Genomic DNA, 23,121 nt, shown 5'->3' with positions numbered 1-23,121 from the left:
AGCTGGAGCACTGTGTCCAGTTCTGGTCAGACCCATCTGGTGCATTTTGTCCAGTTCTGGTCAGACCCAGCTAGAGCACTGTGTCCAGTTCTGGTCAGACCCAGCTATAGCACTGTGTCCAGTTTTGGTCAGACCCAGCTGGAGCATTGTATCCAGTTCTGGTCAGACCCAGCTGGAGCACTGTGTCCAGTTCTGGTCAGATCCAGCTGGAGCTCTGTGTCAAGTTCTGGTCCGATCCAGCTAGAGCACTGTGTCCAGTTCTGGTCCGATCCAGCTGGTGCACTGTGTCCAGTTCTGGGCAGACCCAGCTTGAGTAATGTGTCCAGTTCCGGTCAAACCCAGCTGGAGCACTCTGACCAGTTCTGGGCAGACCCCGCTGGAGCACTGTGACCAGCTCTGGTCAGGACAAGCTAGGTCACTGTGTCCAGTTCTGGTCAGACCCAGCTAGAGCATGTGTCCAGTTCTGGTCAGACCCAGCTGGAGCACTTTGTCCAGTTCTGGTCCAATCCAGCTGGAGCGCTGTGTCCAGTTCTGATTGCCAAGAAGCGAGGGAGACTTGAGTTAGTGCAGAGAAAACCCATGAGACAGTTCGTTAGTGTCAGTTCTCAGAATTATGGCTAAGGCAGAATCAACCTGACCTTTTCTATTCGCCTCACATTATCCTCCAAACTATTCTGTTGACTCCATTTATCAGTGGATTTCCCTGTGAACTTATTCTGCAACTGACTACCCTTTGTCAAGGAATTCCAGCTGACTCATATTTTCCAGCTTTTTAACCTGTATTCCCTGACATTTAAACCTTTCACTGTAATAAGCAATGTTTCTGGATCAGCTTGCTCATTTCCCTTTCTGAGCTTGAAAGATTCCATTAGGTATATTCTTGAGGCCATTTGTATTTTCCTCCTGCTTTAACTTGCATACAAACCTGTTAAAAAAAATCACTCAGGAAAAGACCACTGGTCCTTTGATCTGTTCAGGATGCTTGCAGCATTTTGACCGTGCTCTCCTTACCCCCTCCGCCGTGACCATGTAATCTCATGGGAGAGGTAAAAATCCCGCGAAAAGTAAGGAGAAAAAGTAAAGTTCCGCTCCAAGCTCTTCAGGTGATTAAAACCAGTCCAGGACATCACGTGGGCTAAGTGTTACCAGCTCTGGTCTCTTGTGCATCTCTGATATTCATTGCTCCATCACTGGTGGCGTTGGCCTCTGCTGCCTGGGCAGTGAGCTCTGGAATTCCCTCCCTAAACCTTTCCATTTCTCTACCTGCCTCTAATCTTTACGATCTCCTTGACCGAGTTCTTGATCACCTGCCATAATCTCCTTGTGTTACTCAGTGTTTGATGAGGGTCCTGTGATTTACTGTGTTATAGGCACCATATAAAAGCAAGATGTTGTTTTTACAGCCATTTGCCTTCTATAGGATGCACCACGGCCTCATTTGGGAACCGGTCCAGTTCCCGCTTGAGGTTGTTGAAAGGTCACTGATATCAGTCCTAATTCAGCAGTTTATGCCTCTGTGATCCCTTGTTGTGGTTGAATCTGAAATAGTGTTTCCAGATTCGCCCTTTCTGAACCATTATATTATTTCATTAACTTCAATTGGCTCCTTTCTCAGTCAGCTCCATCCAAGGCCAAAAATTATATGAGCATAGAAATTTCAACAATAGTAGCCATTCGGCCCACAATACCTCTGCCGGTGCTAGTTCCCATCGGAGTTGTCTACTCTAATCCCAATTCTCTGCTTCTTCCCTGTACACCTTCAATTTTTTTTCTTCAACTGGTTATCTAATTCACTCTTAAATGTTGTAATTGAATTGGCTTCAAAGTCATTTATCCTGTGTTTTTATTAAACTAGCCCTTCGATGGAAAATATTTCTCTTAATCTCCCCTTTTTTCTGGCGCTCATCTGAAATTTGTGCCTCAAAACCCAAGTTTCTCCAGTCTTTTCCTCATAGCTCTGTTTTCTGTCCGGGTTTCGGCTCCTCTCTGCACCATTTCTCTTGAGGAATCTCTTCTGTGCCCAGGGCAAGGCTCTGTTCCCAAGGTGTGGTCCAGTTTAAACATGATTCATTGCAAGTTAATGCTATTCTCTCTCTCTTTCTCTCTCTTTGTCTCCTCTCAGAAATATTCACTTCCTAGATTTCTGCAGGGGCAGAGTTTGCCTCGTTCTGGGTGCAAATGCCACCCAAACTTGTACTACCTTTAACTTTCAGTCAAGCTCATTTGCAACAGTGTTTTCGAACATAATTTTTAGCAAAGTTTTTGCTTTAGAAAATTATTCCTTGATTTGGTTAAGAGTAAAAAAAAAGAATGTTGGTGCAGTTTGATTGATATGTTGAAAATAAGTTTATCACAAAAAAATAAGCATTTGAATCATAGGAAGGTACAAAATAGGAGCACAAGTTGGCCATTCGGCCTCAAGCCTGCTCCGCCATTCAATAAGGTCACGGCTGATCTGTTTGTGTTTTGACTTTCACATTCCCATCTACCCCTGATAATCTTTGATTCCCTTGCCTAACAAGAATCTATCTATCTCTGCCTTAAAAATTTTCAGTGACCCCCCCCCACACCTCCACCACCTTCTGAGGCAGAGAGTTCTAAAGTCGCCCAACCCTTCTGAGGGAAAAGTTTTCTCCTTATCTCTGTCCGAAAAAGGTGACCCTTAATTTTAAAACAGTGCCCCCTAGTTGTGGACTCACCCACAGGAGGAAACATCCTTTCTAGGTCCAACTTGTCAAGACCATTCCATAAGACCATAAGACATAGGAGCAGAAATTAGGCCATTCAGCCCATCGAGTCTGCTCCGCCATTCAATCATGGCTGATAAGTTTCTCAACCCCATTCTCCCGCCTTCTCCCCGTAACCTTTGATCCCCTTACCAATCAAGAACCTATCTATCTCCGTCTTAAATACACTCAATGACCTGGCCTCCACAGCCTTCTGTGGCAATGAATTCCATAGATTCACCACTCTCTGGCTAAAGAAGTTTCTCCTCACCTCTGTTCTAAAAGGTCTTCCCTTTACTCTGAGGCTGTGCCCTCGGGTCCTAGTCTCTCCTACTAATGGAAGCATCTTCCCCACGTCCACTCTATCCAGGCCTTTCAGTATTCTGTAAGTTTCAATCAGATCCCCCCTCATCCTTCTAAACTCCATCGAGTATAGACCCAGAGTCTGCAAAATCCAACTAAATACCAAGTATATAAGATCCTGAACGTTTCAATCAAGTCACCCCTCACTTTTCTAAACTCCAAGGGAAACAAAGCCAATCTGTCCAACCTTTCCTAAGCATCAAAAGCTTTTACAACTTCCCGCTTCGTACTTTTGCACTAAAAATGGCTTAATTTTTAAAGCAAAAACAAAAATGGCTGGAAAAACTCAGCAGGTCTGACAGCATCTGCGGAGAGGAACACAGTTAACGTTTCGAGTCTGTGTGACTCTTCAACATTACAGAGTTTTTAAAGCATCTTCGAAGGCTCCAAAACGAGTGCAATTTTAGGAGACCTCCAATGGTGATTAATTTGACCTCCAATGGTGATTAATTTGGCCTCCAATGGTGATTAATTTGACCTGGGGACGTGGTCAGGACCAGCTTCTAGATTGAGGAAACTTGGTTTGTGCTGAATATAATTTGCGCTTAAAATTCTGTGATTTATTTTGCTTTTGTTTGGCCAATTTTGGGTGAATTGTGCTGATGAAAACCAGCTCGCCCAGGCCCTGGTGTTGGATCAACTGTCAGGAAAAATTAAACAGGCTGGGCGTCTTTTGAGAAAAGAGAAGACTGAGGGGTAACCTAATGGAGGTATTTAAGATTATGAAAGGTTTTAATTAGGAGATGTAGAGAAGATGTTTCCATTGTGGAGGAGAGTCCAAAACTAGTGGCCATAAGAGTAAGACTACAGAATCACAGAATTCTTATGATGTAGAAGCAGCTATTCAACCCATCGTGTCTGCACTGGTTTTCAGAATGACCAACTCCCTTAGTGCCATTCTGTCTCCTCCTCCCCACAACTCTTCGTCTTAAGAAAGGTTGGACAGGTTAGGCTTGTATCCACTGGAGTTTGGAAGAGTAGGAAGTGACTTAATTGAAAACTTTAAGACTCTGAGGGGTCTTGACAGGGTGGATGTGGAGAGATAAAAAGTTCTGAGTTCTGTCGAAGGGTCATGAGGACTTGAAGCGTCAACTCTTTTCTTCTCCGCCGATGCTGCCAGACCTGCTGAGTTTTTCCAGGTAATTCTGTTTTTGTTTTGGATGTGGAGAGGATGTTTCCTCTTGTGGGAGAATCTAGAACTAGGGGTCACTGTTTATAAATAAGGGGTCACTCATTTAAGACAGAGATAAGGAGAATTTTTTTTCTCTGACAGGAATCTTTGGAACTCTCTTCCTCAAAAGGCAGTGGAAACAGAGTCTTTGAATATTTTTAAGGCAGAGCTGGATAGATTCTTGATTAACAAGGGGTGAAAGGTTATTCGGGGTAGGCAGATATGTGGGGTTGAGGTTACATTCAGATCAGCCATGATCTTATTGAATGGCGGAGCAGGCTCGAGGGGCCGAGTGGCCTACTCCTGCTCCTAACTTGTATATTCGTATGTAAAGAGCTCAGAAGGAACTTCTTTACCCAGAGAGTGGTGGGAGTGCGGAACTCAATACCAAATGGAGGAGTTGAGCTGATTAGTATAAATGCCTTTAAGGGGAAGCTACATAAGTACATGAGGGGGAAAAGAATGGTAGGATATTGATAGAGTCAAGGGCTCATATGGAACATAAACACCAGCATGGACCACATGACCTGACTCCGTGCTGTAGATTCTATGTAACAAAATATTCTGAATTCTGAGCATGCTCAGTGACCCATCAATAGATAGGAGCCCAACAAGAGTTGATGAGGGGGAGGCGGGGCATAGAGTAATGGCAGTTTTGTTTTGAGAGTTTGACCAGCGCCTTGTGTGTTCAGTCAGGCGCCTTTGTTGTTTGTCCCCACTGCTGACACGCACCTTCAGGCCATGTCGCAATATAAGGGCAGAGCATAAAAGAAACGACCCACAGACACCTCCGACAGGCCTTACTGTTTGGTTTCTGCTGCGGGTATTTTGCCTACATGGATCAGGTCTGTCGCCAACACAGGTGATGGTGGGGGGAAGGCTGCATTGTTACAAGATGAGCTGAGCGATTGCCAGTGATCGCACTGCCAGCGACTGTTATCTCCCTGTGGGGATCTGAAAAGTGGAAAGCTCAGTACAGCGCCTTGTATCTAAGCTGAGTCAGGCACCACACAAAAGCAAGAATCCAAATAACCTGCAGGCTGGTTGACAGCGTGTCAAAACACAAGAAAGTGAATTTCAACTGCACTGCTTTGGGAGGAAAAATATAAAGTGTTTCAATTACCTTGGAACAGTTCCCGATCCAGGTCTTCAAATTGTACAGCGCAGAAGGAGGCCATTCGGCCCCTCTTGGTTCAGCACCCAAGGGTCCTTTACTCAATTACAAGCCTAAAGGCTGAGTGTGGGCATGTTGTTTCAGCAAGGCTAGTGTCATCAGAGGAATAATGCATTGGAACATCATAGCAAAATAGGAAGAGTTGAGTACAGATTTATTCATTGATGGTTAGAAGAGGCAACCTATAAAAATCCATAAGACTCTGCATTCTAATACTAAAATACAGACCTTTGGCCTTGGCATCTCTCCTCTTGACTGAGGATGATGCACAGCATAGGGAGCAATGGCTATATGAATTATTTTAAAAGAAACAATTCTTGACCACCTTAATCACTCAGCTTTTAAGAGAATATTTGGGAATGTGGTTTTGAGTGGATATTAAACAAGCAGCACAGGGCTAATGGAAAAGAGGGAAGAGAAACTATTCCATTCATGTAATGACTTGTTACTTCTGCCTCAGAGATGTAGGGAAACACAGCAGCGATTATGTGCACGGAAGATCCCAAGACAGCAATGGGGAAAAACTATTATCGATCTCTTTTTGGGGCTGGTGGTCAAAGGAAGGATTGGGCATGTCCCACTCAAAGGGGCCAAAGGACCTTTAACGTCCAGCAGGATAGTTACCCAGAACCTCACTCTCCCTCATCCAAAAGTTGGTATATTCAGCTCTGCAGCACTCAGTGCTACACCGAAGGGTCAGCTTAGATTATTTGTTCAAGTTCCTGGAGTGGGGCTTGAACCCACAACCTTCTAACTCTGAGGCGAAAATGCAAATCTTTGACCTGCATTCCACTTCAGAGTTTTTTTAATATCTGGACTCAAGATGTGGGTGACACTGATAGTTATTGCCCACCCATGTTTTCCTCTTGAGAAGGCGCTGATAGGCCTACTCTTTGAACCGCTGAAGCCCATATGGCGAAGATGCTTGCACAGGGCTAATAGGGAGAGAGTTCCAGGATTTTGACCCGGCAACAATGCAGGAATGGCTGATATATTCCCAAGTTGGGATGGCGTGTGGCTTGGAGGAGAACGTGGAGACGATAATGCTCCCACAGCTTTGCTGCTCTTGCCCTTCTAGTGGGCAGGAGGTCACGGGAGAGCGGTGCTGTCAAAATAGCCTTGATGAGCTGCTGCAATGCATCCTGTAGACTTCGCACTGCAGCCACGGTGTGAGTTACCTTCCAGAAATGTCTATAGTTACCAATATTAGGAGAGCAAATACTGAAGCAAAATGTTCAGTAAGCCCTTTCCGATTGCATATTAGTAAGATTATCGCAAATTCCTTGAGAAATTGAACGAATTTTGTTTCAGTAAACTCAGCCACCTCCCTTGTTGATGTCAACCCTTAGTCAATAAAGGGTTAAGTCAGTCTAATGCTCATGAGCTGTAAGTATAAATCCCATTGCTCATCACTGGCGGTGGAAATTTGTGCAGGGATACACAGAAATGTCCCCCAGTTTCTGCCTGCATAATTCATGGGTCTTGTCTAATGCGATCGGGGGGCACTTTAACCTGTTTTCCTGATTCCTCCTGAAGTGAAAGGGAGTATGTTTTCCGTAACCAGAGAAATCCACAGAGGTGGATAGATGAAGCTGAGATTATGTGGTGTACTGTCTGCCATGGTTCTTACATGTATAGGGGTCTGTGATGGAGCCACTGTAATCTGCAGACCTCCTGGCACCAGGGCCTTTGATGGTGTCCTTTCCCTATGGGTCAGACCCACGATGCCAGCCCATCCTATCGCAATCTTTTTTTAGTCATGAGGGCAAAAGTAGTTATCTGATTTGGTGGTTTGAGATAAAGTGTGACTCCACATATTCAGAATACCTGGACAGGGCCTGGTCTGTCTGCATACGTGCTCACTCTTGTGTGTCAGCTCCTCCTCGAAGCAAGGGCTTGGCTTGTGCCACATTGTCCAGAGCCTCAGCCATTGCCTGTTAGAATGCGAGTGTGATGCCACAATGTCTGTGAGCTGAATTCCACAGCAATATTTCAGCAATGTTTGAATCCATGTTAGTCATTTAACCCCTTCACTACTTTCTTGCTTTGATTATTTTTTTGAAAAAAAGGTTTGCTTTACAGTCTCAGGTTCTTTTTAAGTGTAGCCACTGCTGTAACACAGAAAACGCAGCAGCCAATTCACACACAGCAAGCTCCCAAAAGCAGAATATGTAGTAATGGCCAGATCATCTGCTCTTTAGTGAAACAGTGCTCCAGTTGAGGCCAAAACGAGAATTTTTTTTTGACACAGCGAATTGTCGTGATCTGGAAAGGATGGTGCTAGCAGATTCAATAATAACTCTCAAAAGGGAATTGGATAACTACTTGAAAAGGAAAATTTCCTTAACCTTTTCAGCTCCGAAGAGCTCCAGTTTGTCTAGTCTCGCCACATAACTGATGCCTGTCATACCTGGTAGCATTCTGGTTATCACGTTGGGAGGGAGGAAGCCAGTGATTGTTGGCAGGTTCAGAGGTGTTCGCTGAGTGTGCTTTAAGAGGGATCAGCAGAGTTTTAGTCATTCTGAAGTATATATGGTTCAGAGCTCAAGTAGCTGGTGAGAGGAGTATTGGAGAGGTGCATCAGAACATCCATAAAATGTCCATACACACACCAAGTCCCATTCTCTTATCACCCCTGTGCTCGCAGACCTACATTAGCTCCTGGTCAAGCAGTACCTTGATTTTAAAATTCTCATCCGTATTTTCAAATCCCTCCATGGCCCCTATATCTCTGTAATCTGCTCACAACTCTTGAAGATACCTGCACTGCTCCACTCCTAACCTTTTGAGCACCCCCAATTTTAATCACTCTACCATTAGTAGTCATACCTTCAGCTGCCTAGGACCAAAGCTCCGGAATTGCCTCTCTTAAACTTCCGAGTCTCTACCTCCCTCTCCCCCTTTAAGGCAACCCCTCTTGACCAAGCTTTTGGTCATTTGTCCGAATATCACCTTACCAGTGTCATATTTCGCTTTATGGCGTGTCTGAGACGCACCTTGGGATTGTGTTAAACATGCTATCGAGATACCAGTTCTTGATGGAAAGTGCTTAAAGTTCCTTCTAATTGTTGGCCTCTGCCCACAGATGGACTTACCGCAGAAACCAAGCAGCAGCTCTCAGCATCAAGCAAGAAAAAATCGAAAGGAGGGAAGGGCGACATGACAAAAACCGATGAAGGGAAGAGTGAAACACACCCCATAATTATCACCTTGGCCTTTAAGAGATATTTATTTGACCCACAGAAGAAAATGATACAGTCTTAAAGTGTCCGGAGGTGGGACACAGTTTAAAACAAAAAAATTCTCTCAAGTCTCCTTGCCTTAAAGCTTTTTATTCTGGGGACGTTTTTTTTTTGTGTGGTTTCTGAAGGAATAAAATCAAAATTAATCTGAAAGATCTTTTCTGTTTTAAATTTTTCTAACGAGATGGACTTTTTCACCCCGACCCCGAAGGTACTAATTGGGTATCTGGTTCCTCTGATGCTGTCACTGTCAGCCAGAGGCCATTTTATCAGCCTGGGGTACGATTGTCAGTCAGTTAGTTGACCTGGGGGTGTGGGGGAAACTTGATCGTGGCCTCAGTCAATGTGCACACACCGGACGTCTGCATGGGGCAGTTGGCATCATAGAAGTCAGAAGTGGAATAAAAACAGAAAATGCTGGAGATACTTGGCAGGCCAGGCAGCATCTGTGCAGAGAGAAGAACAGAGCTAACATTTCAGGTCGTGACCTTTCACCGGAACCGGAAAAGGTTATGTCATAGGTTTTAAAGCCGGTACAGAGACAGGATAGGGTAGGGGTTGGGGGAAGAAAACAACAAGAAAGAGGGCCTGTGATAGGACGGGATGCAGGAGTGATTAAGTGACAAAAGAGATGACAACGCAGGGTAAAAGGAGATGGCCATGAGGCAAGAAAAGAAACAAAAGATGGGTCTGGAGGTATAAATGGAAGCAGCAGTATCATTATAGCGCCTGCTATCCAAAACGGAGGCCGGGGTTATGGCCTGAAATGATTGAACTCAGTGTTGAGTCTGGAAAGCGTCAAAGATGAATTCCTTGAGCTTACATTGGGCTTCATTCAAACAGTATTAGGAAGCTGAGGATGGTGGGAGTCAGAGCGGGAACCCTGACTGATCTCAGCCATTCCTTCCCTGGGCCCACGGAAATTGATTGTGACACCCATACAGTTTCTGACAAATATCAATCAGCAGCTTAGTATCTCAGATGTAGCTTACCAGGGTTCTGCCCCCAAAATATTGAAGGACCTTTCTGTTCTAGATACTCTTTGTGGATTCCGGTGTTTACTAGAAGGCAATTTACCCCAGACTGGATCACGTTTACACTAAGATCTGGTTCACACTGTGCTTGAAATGTACATTATCCATCACGTGAATGAATATAAATCTGTTTATGCTTCATAGTTCAGTTATGAATTGAATGTACAAATTGTTAAATGTTATTAATAATGGCCATGCACTGATTTGTCCTCATGGCCATTGGGTGTTACATTATGTGATATGTCAAAACAACTTGTCTCTCTTCTCTTGTTATTTCTTTACTGCCACCATTGCCACAGTCTCAGCAGGGAGTTCTCTCATTTTCACTGTGGATATTTATACCTAATGGACTGGAACCACAGACTAGGGGTTAGTTTGTTTTATTGTTCTGTGACGTTCTGCTATAAAGGCCTTTTGATGCACTCACCCTGTCTTAAGGCAAATCTTACTCCCAATGACTCCCTCTCCTGACCGCAATAACCCCACCACCAAACCCACCTTGTGTCGTCATCTCACCCTGCCCAGAACTATACACACCCCAAGCTCACTGCCCCATCCCCTCCCCATCCCCCGAGCTCACTACCCCATCCCCTGAGCTCACTAACCCATCCCCCGATCTCACCACCCCATCCCCCGATCTCACCACCCCATCCCCCGAGCTCACCACCCCATCCCCTGAGCTCACTACCCCATCCCCCGAGCTCACTACCCCATCCCCCGATTTCACCACCCCATCCCCCGATCTCACCACCCCATCCCCCGAGCTCACCACCCCATCCCCTGAGCTCACTACCCCATCCCCTGAGCTCACTGCCCCATCCCCTGAGCTCACTACCCCATCCCCCGAGCTCACTGCCCCATCCCCTGAGCTCACTACCCCATCCCCCGAGCTCTCTGCCCCATCCCACAAGCTCACTACCCCATCCCCCGAGCTCACTGCCCCATCCCCCGAGCTCACTGCCCCATCCCCCTGAGCTCACTACCCCATCCCCCCGATCTCATTACCCCATCCCCCGGAGCTCACTGCCCCATCCCCCGAGCTCACTACCCCATCCCCTCCCCCACCTGAGCTCATTGCCCCATCCCCCAAGCTCACTGCCCCATCCGCCGATCTCACTGCCCCATCCCCCAAGCTCACCGCCCCATCCCCCAAGCTCACTACCCCACCCCCTCCCTCCCCAAGCTCACTACCCCATCCCCCGATCTCACCAACCCATCCCCCGAGCTCACCGCCCCATCCCCCGAGCTCACTACCCCATCCCCCGAGCTCACTACCCCATCCCCCGATCTCACCACCCCATCCCCCGAGCTCACCGCCCCATCCCCCGAGCTCACTACCCCATCCCCCGAGCTCACTACCCCATCCCCCTGAGCTCACTACCCCATCCCCCGAGCTCACCGCCCCATCCCCCTGAGCTCACTGCCCCATCCCCCGAGCTCATGCCCCATCCCCCAAGCTCACTACCCCATCCCCCGATCTCACCACCCCATTCCCCGAGCTCACCGCCCCATCCCCCTGAGCTCACTACCCCATCCCCCTGAGCTCACTACCCCATCCCCCGAGCTCTCTGCCCCATCCCCCGATCTCACTGCCCCATCCCCTCCCCACCCCCCGAGCTCACTGCCCCATCCCCCGAGCTCACTGCACCATCCCCCGAGCTCACTGCCCCATCCCCCAAGCTCACTACCCCATCCCCTGAGCTCGTGCCCCATCCCCCCGAGCTCACTGCCCCATCCCCCGAGCTCACTACCCCATCCCCCCGAGCTCACTGCCCCATCCCCCGAGCTCACCGCCCCATCCCCCGATCTCACCGCCCCATCCCCCGAGCTCACTGCCCCATCCCCCGAGCTCATGCCCTATCCCCCTGAGCTCACTACCCCATCCCCCTGAGCTCACTACCCCATCCCCCGAGCTCTCTGCCCCATCCCCCGATCTCACTGCCCCATCCCCTCCCCACCCCCCGAGCTCACTGCCCCATCCCCCGAGCTCACTGCACCATCCCCCGAGCTCACTGCCCCATCCCCCAAGCTCACTACCCCATCCCCTGAGCTCGTGCCCCATCCCCCCGAGCTCACTGCCCCATCCCCCGAGCTCACTACCCCATCCCCCCGAGCTCACTGCCCCATCCCCCGAGCTCACCGCCCCATCCCCCGATCTCACCGCCCCATCCCCCGAGCTCACTGCCCCATCCCCCGAGCTCATGCCCTATCCCCCTGAGCTCACTACCCCATCCCCCCGAGCTCATTACCCCATCCCCCGGAGCTCACTGCCCCATCCCCCGAGCTCACTACCCCATCCCCTCCCCCACCCGAGCTCATTGCCCCATCCCCCAAGCTCACTGCCCCATCCCCCGATCTCACTGCCCCATCCCCCGAGCTCACTACCCCACCCCCTCCCTCCCCAAGCTCACTACCCCATCCCCCGATCTCACCACCCCATCCCCCGAGCTCACCGCCCCATCCCCCGAGCTCACTGCCCCATCCCCCGAGCTCACCGCCCCATCCCCCGATCTCACCGCCCCATCCCCCGAGCTCACCGCCCCATCCCCCTGAGCTCACTACCCCATCCCCCGATCTCACCACCCCATCCCCCGAGCTCACCGCCCCATCCCCCGAGCTCACTACCCCATCCCCCGAGCTCATGCCCCATCCCCCTGAGCTCACTACCCCATCCCCCCGAGCTCATGCCCCATCCCCCGAGCTCACCACCCCATCCCCCGAGCTCACTACCCCATCCCCCGATCTCACCACCCCATCCCCCCGAGCTCACCGCCCCATCCCCCGAGCTCATACCCCATCCCCCTGAGCTCACTACCCCATCCCCCTGAGCTCACTACCCCATCCCCCGAGCTCATGCCCCATCCCCCGAGCTCACTACCTCATCCCCCGAGCTCATGCCCCATCCCCCGAGCTCACTACCCCATCCCCCGAGCTCACTACCCCATCCCCCCGAGCTCACTGTCCCATCCCCCTGAGCTCACTACCCCATCCCCCGAGCTCTCTACCCCATCCCCCGAGCTCATGCCCCATCCCCCGAGGTCACTACCCCATCCCCCGAGCTCATGCCCCATTCCCCTGAGCTCACTACCCCATCCCCCCGAGCTCACTACCCCATCCCCCCGAGCTCACTGCCCCATCCCCCGAGCTCACTGCCCCATCCCCCGAGCTCACTGCCCCATCCCCCGAGCTCACTGCCCCATCCCCCGAGCTCACTACCACATCCCCCGATCTCACTGCCCCATCCCCCGATCTCACTGCCCCATCCCCCGAGCTCATTGCCCCATCCCCCAAGCTCACTACCCCATCCCCTCCCTCCCCAAGCTCACTACCCCATCCCCCGAGCTCATTGCCCCATCCCCTCCCCCGAGCTCACTACCCCATCCCCCGAGCTCACCACCCCATCCCCCGAGCTCACCACCCCATCCCCCGAGCTCACCGCCCCATCCCCCGAGCTCACCACCCCATCCCCCGAGCTCACGGCCCCATCCCCCGTGCTCACGGCCCCATCGCCCGAGCTCACCACCCCATCCCCTGAGCTCACCACCCCATCCCCTGAGCTCACCACCCCATCCCCCGAGCTCACTACCCCATCCCCCGAGCTCATGCCCCATCCCCCTGAGCTCACTACCCCATCCCCCCGAGCTCACTGCCCCATCCCCCGAGCTCACTACCCCATCCCCTCCCCCACCCGAGCTCACCACCCCATCCCCTGAGCTCACCACCCCACCCCCCGAGCTCACCACCCCATCCTCTCCCTCCCCAAGCTCACTGCCCCATCCCCCAAGCTCACTACCCCATCCCCTCCCTCCCCAAGCTCACCACCCCATCCCCCGAGCTCACTGCCCCCCCCCCCCCGCCCCGAGCTTACTCCCCACTCCCCCAAGCTCACTCCCCACCATCCCCCACTGGCCTACCACATACCCCCCCGAACTCACTACCCAACTTCTGAACTCACTACCCATGCTCCCTGAAGTCACTATCCCATCCCTCCACTGAATTCATTACCCCATCCCCCCACTGAATTCACTATCCCATCCCCCCACTGAATTCACTATCCCATCCCCCCACTGAATTCACTACCCTATCCCCCCACTGAACTCACTACCCCATCCCCCCACTGAATTCATTACACCATCCCCCCACTGAATTCACTATCCCATCCCCCCACTGAACTCACTACCCCATCCCCCCACTGAATTCATTACACCATCCCCCCACTGAATTCACTACCCCATCCCCCCACTGAATTCACTACCCCATCCCCCCACTGAATTCACTACCCCATCCCCCCACTGAATTCACTACCCCATCCCCCCACTGAATTCACTACCCCATCCCCCCACTGAATTCACTACCCCATCCCCCCACTGAATTCATTACCCCATCCCCCCACTGAATTCACTACCCCATCCCCCCACTGAATTCACTACCCCATCCCCCCACTGAATTCACTACCCCATCCCCCCACTGAATTCACTACCCCATCCCCCCACTGAACTCACTACCCCATCCCCCACTGAACTCTCTACCCTATCCTCCTTCTGAACTCACTACCCCATCCCCCCACTGAACTCACTACCCCATCCCCCACTGAACTCACTACCCCATTCCCCCACTGAACTCACTACCCCATCCCCCCACTGAACTCACTATCCCATCCCCCCACTGAACTCACTACCCCATCCCCCCACTGAACTCACTACCCCATTCCCCCTCTGAACTCACTACCCCATCCCCCCACTGAACTCACTACCCCATCCCCCCACTGAACTCACTACCCCATCCCCCCACTGAATTCACTACCCCATCCCCCCACTGAACTCACTACCCCATCCCCCACTGAACTCTCTACCCTATCCTCCTTCTGAACTCACTACCCCATCCCCCCACTGAACTCACTACCCCATCCCCCACTGAACTCACTACCCCATTCCCCCACTGAACTCACTACCCCATCCCCCACTGAACTCACTACCCCATCCCTCCACTGAACTCTCTACCCTATCCTCCTTCTGAACTCACTACCCCATTCCCCCACTGAACTCACTACCCCATCCCCCCACTGAACTCACTACCCCAACCCCCACTGAACTCACTACCCCATCCCCCCACTGAACTCACTACCCCATCCCCCCACTGAACTCACTACCCCATTCCCCCTCTGAACTCACTACCCCGTCCCACCCACTGAACTCACTACCCCATCCCCCCACTGAACTCTCTACCCCATCCCCCCTCTGAACTCACTACCCCGTCCCACCCACTGAACTCACTACCCCATCCCCCCACTGAACTCTCTACCCTATCCTCCTTCTGAACTCACTCCCCCATCCCCCCCTCTGAACTCACTACCCCGTCCCACCCACTGAACTCACTACCCCGTCCCACCCACTGAACTCACTACCCCGTCCCACCCATTGAACTCACTACCCCATCCCCCCACTGAATTCACTACCCCATCCCACCCACTGAACTCACTACCCCATCCCCCCACTGAACTCACTACCCCATCCCCCCTCTGAACTCACTACCCCATCCCACCCACTGAACTCACTACCCCATCCCCCCTCTGAACTCACTAGCCCGTCCCACCCACTGAACTCACTACCCCATCCCCCACTGAACTCACTATCCCACCCCCCACTGAACTCACTACCCCAACCCCCCACTGAACTCTCTACCCCATCCCCCCACTGAACTCACTACCCCGTCCCACCCACTGAACTCACTACCCCGTCCCACCCACTGAACTCACTACCCCATCCCCCCACTGAACTCTCTACCCTATCCTCCTTCTGAACTCACTACCCCGTCCCACCCACTGAACTCACTACCCCATCCCCCCACTGAACTCACTACCCCGTCCCACCCACTGAACTCACTACCCCATCCCCCCACTGAACTCACTACCCCATCCCCCCACTGAACTCACTACCCCATCCCCCCACTGAACTCTCTACCCCATCCCCCCACTGAACTCACTACCCCGTCCCACCCACTGAACTCACTACCCCGTCCCACCCACTGAACTCACTACCCCATTCCCCCACTGAACTCACTACCCCGTCCCACCCACTGAACTCACTACCCCATCCCCCCACTGAACTCTCTACCCCATTCCCCCACTGAACTCTCTACCCCGTCCCACCCACTGAACTCACTACCCCATCCCCCCACTGAACTCTCTACCCCATTCCCCCACTGAACTCTCTACCCCGTCCCACCCACTGAACTCACTACCCCGTCCCACCCTCTGAACTCACTACCCCGTCCCACCCACTGAACTCTCTACCCCGTCCCACCCACTGAACTCACTACCCCGTCCCACCCACTGAACTCACTACCCCATCCCCCCACTGAATTCACTACCCCATCCCCCCACTGAACTCTCTACCCCATTCCCCCACTGAACTCTCTACCCCGTCCCACCCACTGAACTCACTACCCCAACCCCCCACTGAACTCACTACCCCATCCCCCCACTGAACTCACTACCCCGTCCCCCCACTGAATTCACTACCCCATCCACCCACTGAACTCACTACCCCATCCCCCCACTGAACTCACTACCCCGTCCCACCCACTGAACTCACTACCCCATCCCCCCACTGAACTCACTACCCCATCCCCCCACTGAACTCACTACCCCAACCCCCCACTGAACTCACTACCCCGTCCCCCCACTGAATTCACTACCCCATTCCCCCACTGAACTCACTACCCCAACCCCCCACTGAACTCACTACCCCATCCCCCCTCTGAACTCTCTACCCTATCCTCCTTCTGAACTCACTACCCCGTCCCACCCACTGAACTCACTACCCCATCCCCCCACTGAACTCACTACCCCATCCCCCCACTGAACTCACTACCCCATCCCCCCACTGAACTCTCTACCCCATCCCCCCACTGAACTCACTACCCCGTCCCACCCACTGAACTCACTACCCCGTCCCACCCACTGAACTCACTACCCCATTCCCCCACTGAACTCACTACCCCGTCCCACCCACTGAACTCACTACCCCATCCCCCCACTGAACTCTCTACCCCATTCCCCCACTGAACTCTCTACCCCGTCCCACCCACTGAACTCACTACCCCATCCCCCCACTGAACTCTCTACCCCATTCCCCCACTGAACTCTCTACCCCGTCCCACCCACTGAACTCACTACCCCGTCCCACCCTCTGAACTCACTACCCCGTCCCACCCACTGAACTCTCTACCCCGTCCCACCCACTGAACTCACTACCCCGTCCCACCCACTGAACTCACTACCCCATCCCCCCACTGAATTCACTACCCCATCCCCCCACTGAACTCTCTACCCCATCCCCCCACTGAACTCACTACCCCAACCCCCCACTGAACTCACTACCCCGTCCCACCCACTGAACTCACTACCCCAACCCCCCACTGAACTCACTACCCCATCCCCCCACTGAACTCACTACCCCGTCCCCCCACTGAATTCACTACCCCATCCCCCCACTGAACTCACTACCCCATCCCCCCACTGAACTCACTACCCCGTCCCACCCACTGAACTCACTACCCCATCCCCCCACTGAACTCACTACCCCATCCCCCCACTGAACTCACTACCCCAACCCCCCACTGAACTCACTACCCCATCCCCCACTGAACTCTCTACCCCATCCCCCCACTGAACTCACTACCCCGTCCCCCCACTGAACTCACTACCCCATCCCCCCTCTGAACTCACTACCCCGTCCCCCCACTGAACTCACTACCCCATCCCCCCTCTGAACTCACTACCCCGTCCCACCCACTGAATTCACTACCCCGTCCCCCCACTGAACTCTCTACCCCGTCCCACCCACTGAACTCACTACCCCATCCCCCCACTGAACTCTCTACCCCATCCCCCCACTGAACTCACTACCCCGTCCCCCCACTGAACTCACTACCCCGTCCCACCCACTGAACTCTCTACCCCATCCCCCCACTGAACTCACTACCCCATCCCCCACTGAACTCTCTACCCCATCCCCCCACTGAACTCACTACCCCGTCCCCCCACTGAACTCACTACCCCATCCCCCACTGAACTCACTACCCCATCCCCCACTGAACTCTCTACCCCATCCCCCCACTGAACTCACTACCCCGTCCCCCCACTGAACTCACTACCCCATCCCCCCACTGAACTCACTACCCCATCCCCCCACTGAACTCTCTACCCTATCCTCCTTCTGAACTCACTACCCCAACCCCCCACTGAACTCACTACCCCATCCCCCTCTGAACTCACTACCCCGACCCACCCACTGAACTCACTATCCCGTCTCCCCACTGAACTCACTACCCCGTCCCCCCACTGAACTCACTACCCTATCCTCCTTCTGAACTCACTACCCCATCCCCCCACTGAACTCACTACCCCATCCCCCCACTGAACTCACTACCCTATCCTCCTTCTGAACTCACTACCCCATCCCCCCACTGAACTCACTACCCCATCCCCCCACTGAACTCACTACCCCATCCCCCCACTGAACTCACTACCCCATCCCCCCACTGAACTCACTACCCCATCCCCCCACTGAACTCTCTACCCTATCCTCCTTCTGAACTCACTACCCCAACCCCCCACTGAACTCACTACCCCATCCACCCTCTGAACTCACTACCCCATCCCCCCTCTGAACTCACTACCCCGTCCCACCCACTGAACTCTCTACCCCATCCCCCCACTGAACTCACTACCCCATTCCCCCACTGAACTCACTACCCCATCCCCCCACTGAACTCACTACCCCTTCCCCCACTGAACTCACTACCCCATTCCCCCACTGAACTCACTACCCCATCCCCCCACTGAACTCACTACCCCATCCCCCACTGAACTCACTACCCCATCCCCCCTCTGAACTCACTACCCCGTCCCACCCACTGAACTCACTACCCCATCCCCCCACTGAACTCACTACCCTATCCTCCTTCTGAACTCACTACCCCGTCCCACCCACTGAACTCACTACCCCATCCCCCCACTGAACTCACTACCCTATCCTCCTTCTGAACTCACTACCCCGTCCCACCCACTGAACTCACTACCCCATCCCCCCACTGAACTCACTACCCTATCCTCCTTCTGAACTCACTACCCCGTCCCACCCACTGAACTCACTACCCCATCCCCCCACTGAACTCACTACCCTATCCTCCTTCTGAACTCACTACCCCGTCCCACCCACTGAACTCACTACCCCATCCCCCCACTGAACTCACTACCCTATCCTCCTTCTGAACTCACTACCCCATCCCCCCCTCTGAACTCACTACCCCGTCCCACCCACTGAACTCACTACCCCGTCCCACCCACTGAACTCACTACCCCATCCCCCCACTGAACTCTCTACCCCGTCCCACCCACTGAACTCACTACCCCATCCCCCCACTGAACTCACTACCCCATCCCCCCACTGAACTCACTACCCCATCCCCCACTGAACTCACTACCCCGTCCCACCCACTGAACTCTCTACCCCATCCCCCCACTGAACTCTCTACCCCGTCCCACCCACTGAACTCACTACCCCGTCCCACCCACTGAACTCACTACCCCATTCCCCCTCTGAACTCACTACCCCGTCCCACCCACTGAACTCACTACCCCATCCCCCCACTGAACTCTCTACCCTATCCTCCTTCTGAACTCACTACCCCGTCCCACCCACTGAACTCACTACCCCATCCCCCCACTGAACTCACTACCCTATCCTCCTTCTGAACTCACTACCCCGTCCCACCCACTGAACTCACTACCCCATCCCCCCACTGAACTCACTACCCTATCCTCCTTCTGAACTCACTACCCCGTCCCCCCACTGAACTCACTACCCCGTCCCACCCACTGAACTCACTACCCCGTCCCACCCACTGAACTCTCTACCCCGTCCCACCCACTGAACTCACTACCCCGTCCCACCCACTGAACTCACTACCCCATCCCCCCACTGAACTCACTACCCCATCCCCCCACTGAACTCACTACCCCATCCCCCCACTGAACTCACTACCCCATCCCCCCACTGAACTCACTACCCCATCCCTCCACTGAACTCACTACCCCATCCCCCCTCTGAACTCTCTACCCCATCCCCCCACTGAACTCACTACCCCGTCCCACCCACTGAACTCACTACCCCAACCCCCCACTGAACTCACTACCCCATTCCCCCACTGAACTCACTACCCCATCCCCCCACTGAACTCACTACCCCATCCCCCCACTGAACTCTCTACCCCATTCCCCCACTGAACTCACTACCCCGTCCCCCCACTGAATTCACTACCCCGTCCCACCCACTGAACTCACTACCCCGTCCCACCCACTGAACTCACTACCCCGTCCCACCCACTGAACTCACTACCCCATTCCCCCACTGAACTCTCTACCCCATTCCCCCACTGAACTCACTACCCCATTCCCCCACTGAACTCTCTACCCCATTCCCCCACTGAACTCACTACCCCATTCCCCCACTGAACTCTCTACCCCATCCCCCCACTGAACTCACTACCCCAACCCCCCACTGAACTCACTACCCCGTCCCACCCACTGAACTCACTACCCCGTCCCACCCACTGAACTCACTACCCCATCCCCCCTCTGAACTCACTACCCCGTCCCACCCACTGAACTCACTACCCTATCCTCCTTCTGAACTCACTACCCCGTCCCACCCACTGAACTCACTACCCCATCCCCCCACTGAACTCACTACCCCATCCCCCACTGAACACACTACCCCATCCCCCCACTGAACTCACTACCCCATCCCCCCACTGAACTCACTACCCCAACCCCCCACTGAACTCACTACCCCGTCCCACCCACTGAACTCACTACCCCGTCCCACCCACTGAACTCACTACCCCATCCCCCCCTCTGAACTCACTACCCCGTCCCACCCACTGAACTCACTACCCCATCCCCCCACTGAACTCACTACCCCATCCCCCCACTGAACTCACTACCCTATCCTCCTTCTGAACTCACTACCCCGTCCCACCCACTGAACTCACTACCCCATCCCCCCACTGAACTCTCTACCCCATCCCCCCTCTGAACTCACTACCCCATCCCCCCACTGAACTCACTACCCCATCCCCCCACTGAACTCACTACCCTATCCTCCTTCTGAACTCACTACCCCATCCCCCCCTCTGAACTCACTACCCCGTCCCACCCACTGAACTCACTACCCCATCCCACCCACTGAACTCACTACCCTATCCACCCTCTGAACTCACTACCCTATCCTCCTTCTGAACTCACTACCCCGTCCCACCCACTGAACTCACTACCCCATCCCCCCACTGAACTCACTACCCCATCCCCCCACTGAACTCTCTACCCTATCCTCCTTCTGAACTCACTACCCCATCCCCCCCTCTGAACTCACTACCCCGTCCCACCCACTGAACTCACTACCCCATCCCCCCACTGAACTCACTACCCCATCCCCCCACTGAACTCACTACCCCAACCCCCCCTCTGAACTCACTACCCCAACCCCCCACTGAACTCACTATCCCGTCCCCCCACTGAACTCACTACCCCATCCCCCCACTGAACTCTCTACCCCGTCCCACCCACTGAACTCACTACCCCGTCCCACCCACTGAACTCACTACCCCGTCCCACCCACTGAACTCACTACCCCATTCCCCCACTGAACTCACTACCCCATCCCCCACTGAACTCACTACCCCATCCCCCCGCTGAACTTACTACCCCGTCCCACCCACTGAACTCACTACCCCATTCCCCCACTGAACTCACTACCCCATCCCCCCACTGAACTCACTACCCCGTCCCACCCACTGAACTCACTACCCCATCCCCCACTGAACTCACTACCCCATCCCCCCGCTGAACTCACTACCCCGTCCCACCCACTGAACTCACTACCCCATTCCCCCACTGAACTCACTACCCCATCCCCCCACTGAACTCACTACCCCGTCCCACCCACTGAACTCACTACCCCATCCCCCCACTGAACTCACTACCCTATCCTCCTTCTGAACTCACTACCCCGTCCCACCCACTGAACTCACTACCCCATCCCCCCACTGAACTCACTACCCTATCCTCCTTCTGAACTCACTACCCCATCCCCCCCTCTGAACTCACTACCCCGTCCCACCCACTGAACTCACTACCCCGTCCCACCCACTGAACTCACTACCCCATCCCCCCACTGAACTCTCTACCCCATCCCCCCACTGAACTCACTACCCCATCCCCCCACTGAACTCACTACCCCATCCCCCCACTGAACTCACTACCCCATCCCCCCACTGAACTCACTACCCCGTCCCACCCACTGAACTCTCTACCCCATCCCCCCACTGAACTCTCTACCCCGTCCCACCCACTGAACTCACTACCCCGTCCCACCCACTGAACTCACTACCCCATTCCCCCTCTGAACTCACTACCCCGTCCCACCCACTGAACTCACTACCCATCCCCCCCACTGAACTCACTACCCCATCCCCCCACTGAACTCTCTACCCTATCCTCCTTCTGAACTCACTACCCCGTCCCACCCACTGAACTCACTACCCCATCCCCCCCACTGAACTCACTACCCTATCCTCCTTCTGAACTCACTACCCCGTCCCACCCACTGAACTCACTACCCCATCCCCCCACTGAACTCACTACCCTATCCTCCTTCTGAACTCACTACCCCGTCCCCCCACTGAACTCACTACCCCGTCCCACCCACTGAACTCACTACCCCGTCCCACCCACTGAACTCTCTACCCGTCCCCACCCACTGAACTCACTACCCCATCCCCCCACTGAACTCACTACCCCATCCCCCCACTGAACTCACTACCCCATCCCCCCTCTGAACTCACTACCCCATTACCCCACTGAACTCTCTACCCCGTCCCACCACTGAACTCACTACCCCATCCACCCTCTGAACTCACTACCCCCATCCCCCCACTGAACTCACTACCCCGTCCCACCCACTGAACTCACTACCCCGTCCCACCCACTGAACTCTCTACCCCGTCCCACCCACTTAACTCACTACCCCGTCCCACCCACTGAACTCACTACCCCATCCCCCCACTGAACTCACTACCCCATCCCACCCACTGAACTCTCTACCCCGTCCCACCCACTGAACTCTCTACCCCGTCCCACCCACTGAACTCACTACCCCGTCCCACCCACTGAACTCACTACCCCATCCCCCCACTGAACTCACTACCCCATCCCCCCACTGAACTCACTACCCCGTCCCACCCACTGAACTCACTACCCCAACCCCCCACTGAACTCACTACCCCATTCCCCCACTGAACTCACTACCCCATCCCCCCACTGAACTCACTACCCCGTCCCACCCAC

General features: G+C 53.8%; 1 protein-coding gene across 2 annotated transcripts in view; it reads left to right on the top strand.

The window, feature by feature from the left end:
- eefsec (eukaryotic elongation factor, selenocysteine-tRNA-specific) overlaps nt 1-8,829 on the top strand; it is a 445,969-nt gene extending 437,140 nt beyond the window's left edge. For both annotated transcript variants that reach the window (XM_041192567.1, XM_041192566.1), the window contains one exon: nt 8,520-8,829. In XM_041192567.1, the coding sequence (XP_041048501.1) occupies nt 8,520-8,698 (179 nt within the window). In that variant the 3' untranslated portion in view covers nt 8,699-8,829. The remainder of the gene's footprint in view (nt 1-8,519) is intronic.
- The last annotated feature ends 14,292 nt before the right edge of the window (nt 8,830-23,121 follow it).

The sequence above is a fragment of the Carcharodon carcharias genome, chromosome 7, assembly GCF_017639515.1.
Source record: "Carcharodon carcharias isolate sCarCar2 chromosome 7, sCarCar2.pri, whole genome shotgun sequence".
Taxonomy (NCBI): domain Eukaryota; kingdom Metazoa; phylum Chordata; class Chondrichthyes; order Lamniformes; family Lamnidae; genus Carcharodon; species Carcharodon carcharias.
The sequence above is the reverse complement of the archived record's forward strand: the minus strand, read 5'-3'. Positions and strand labels throughout refer to the sequence as shown.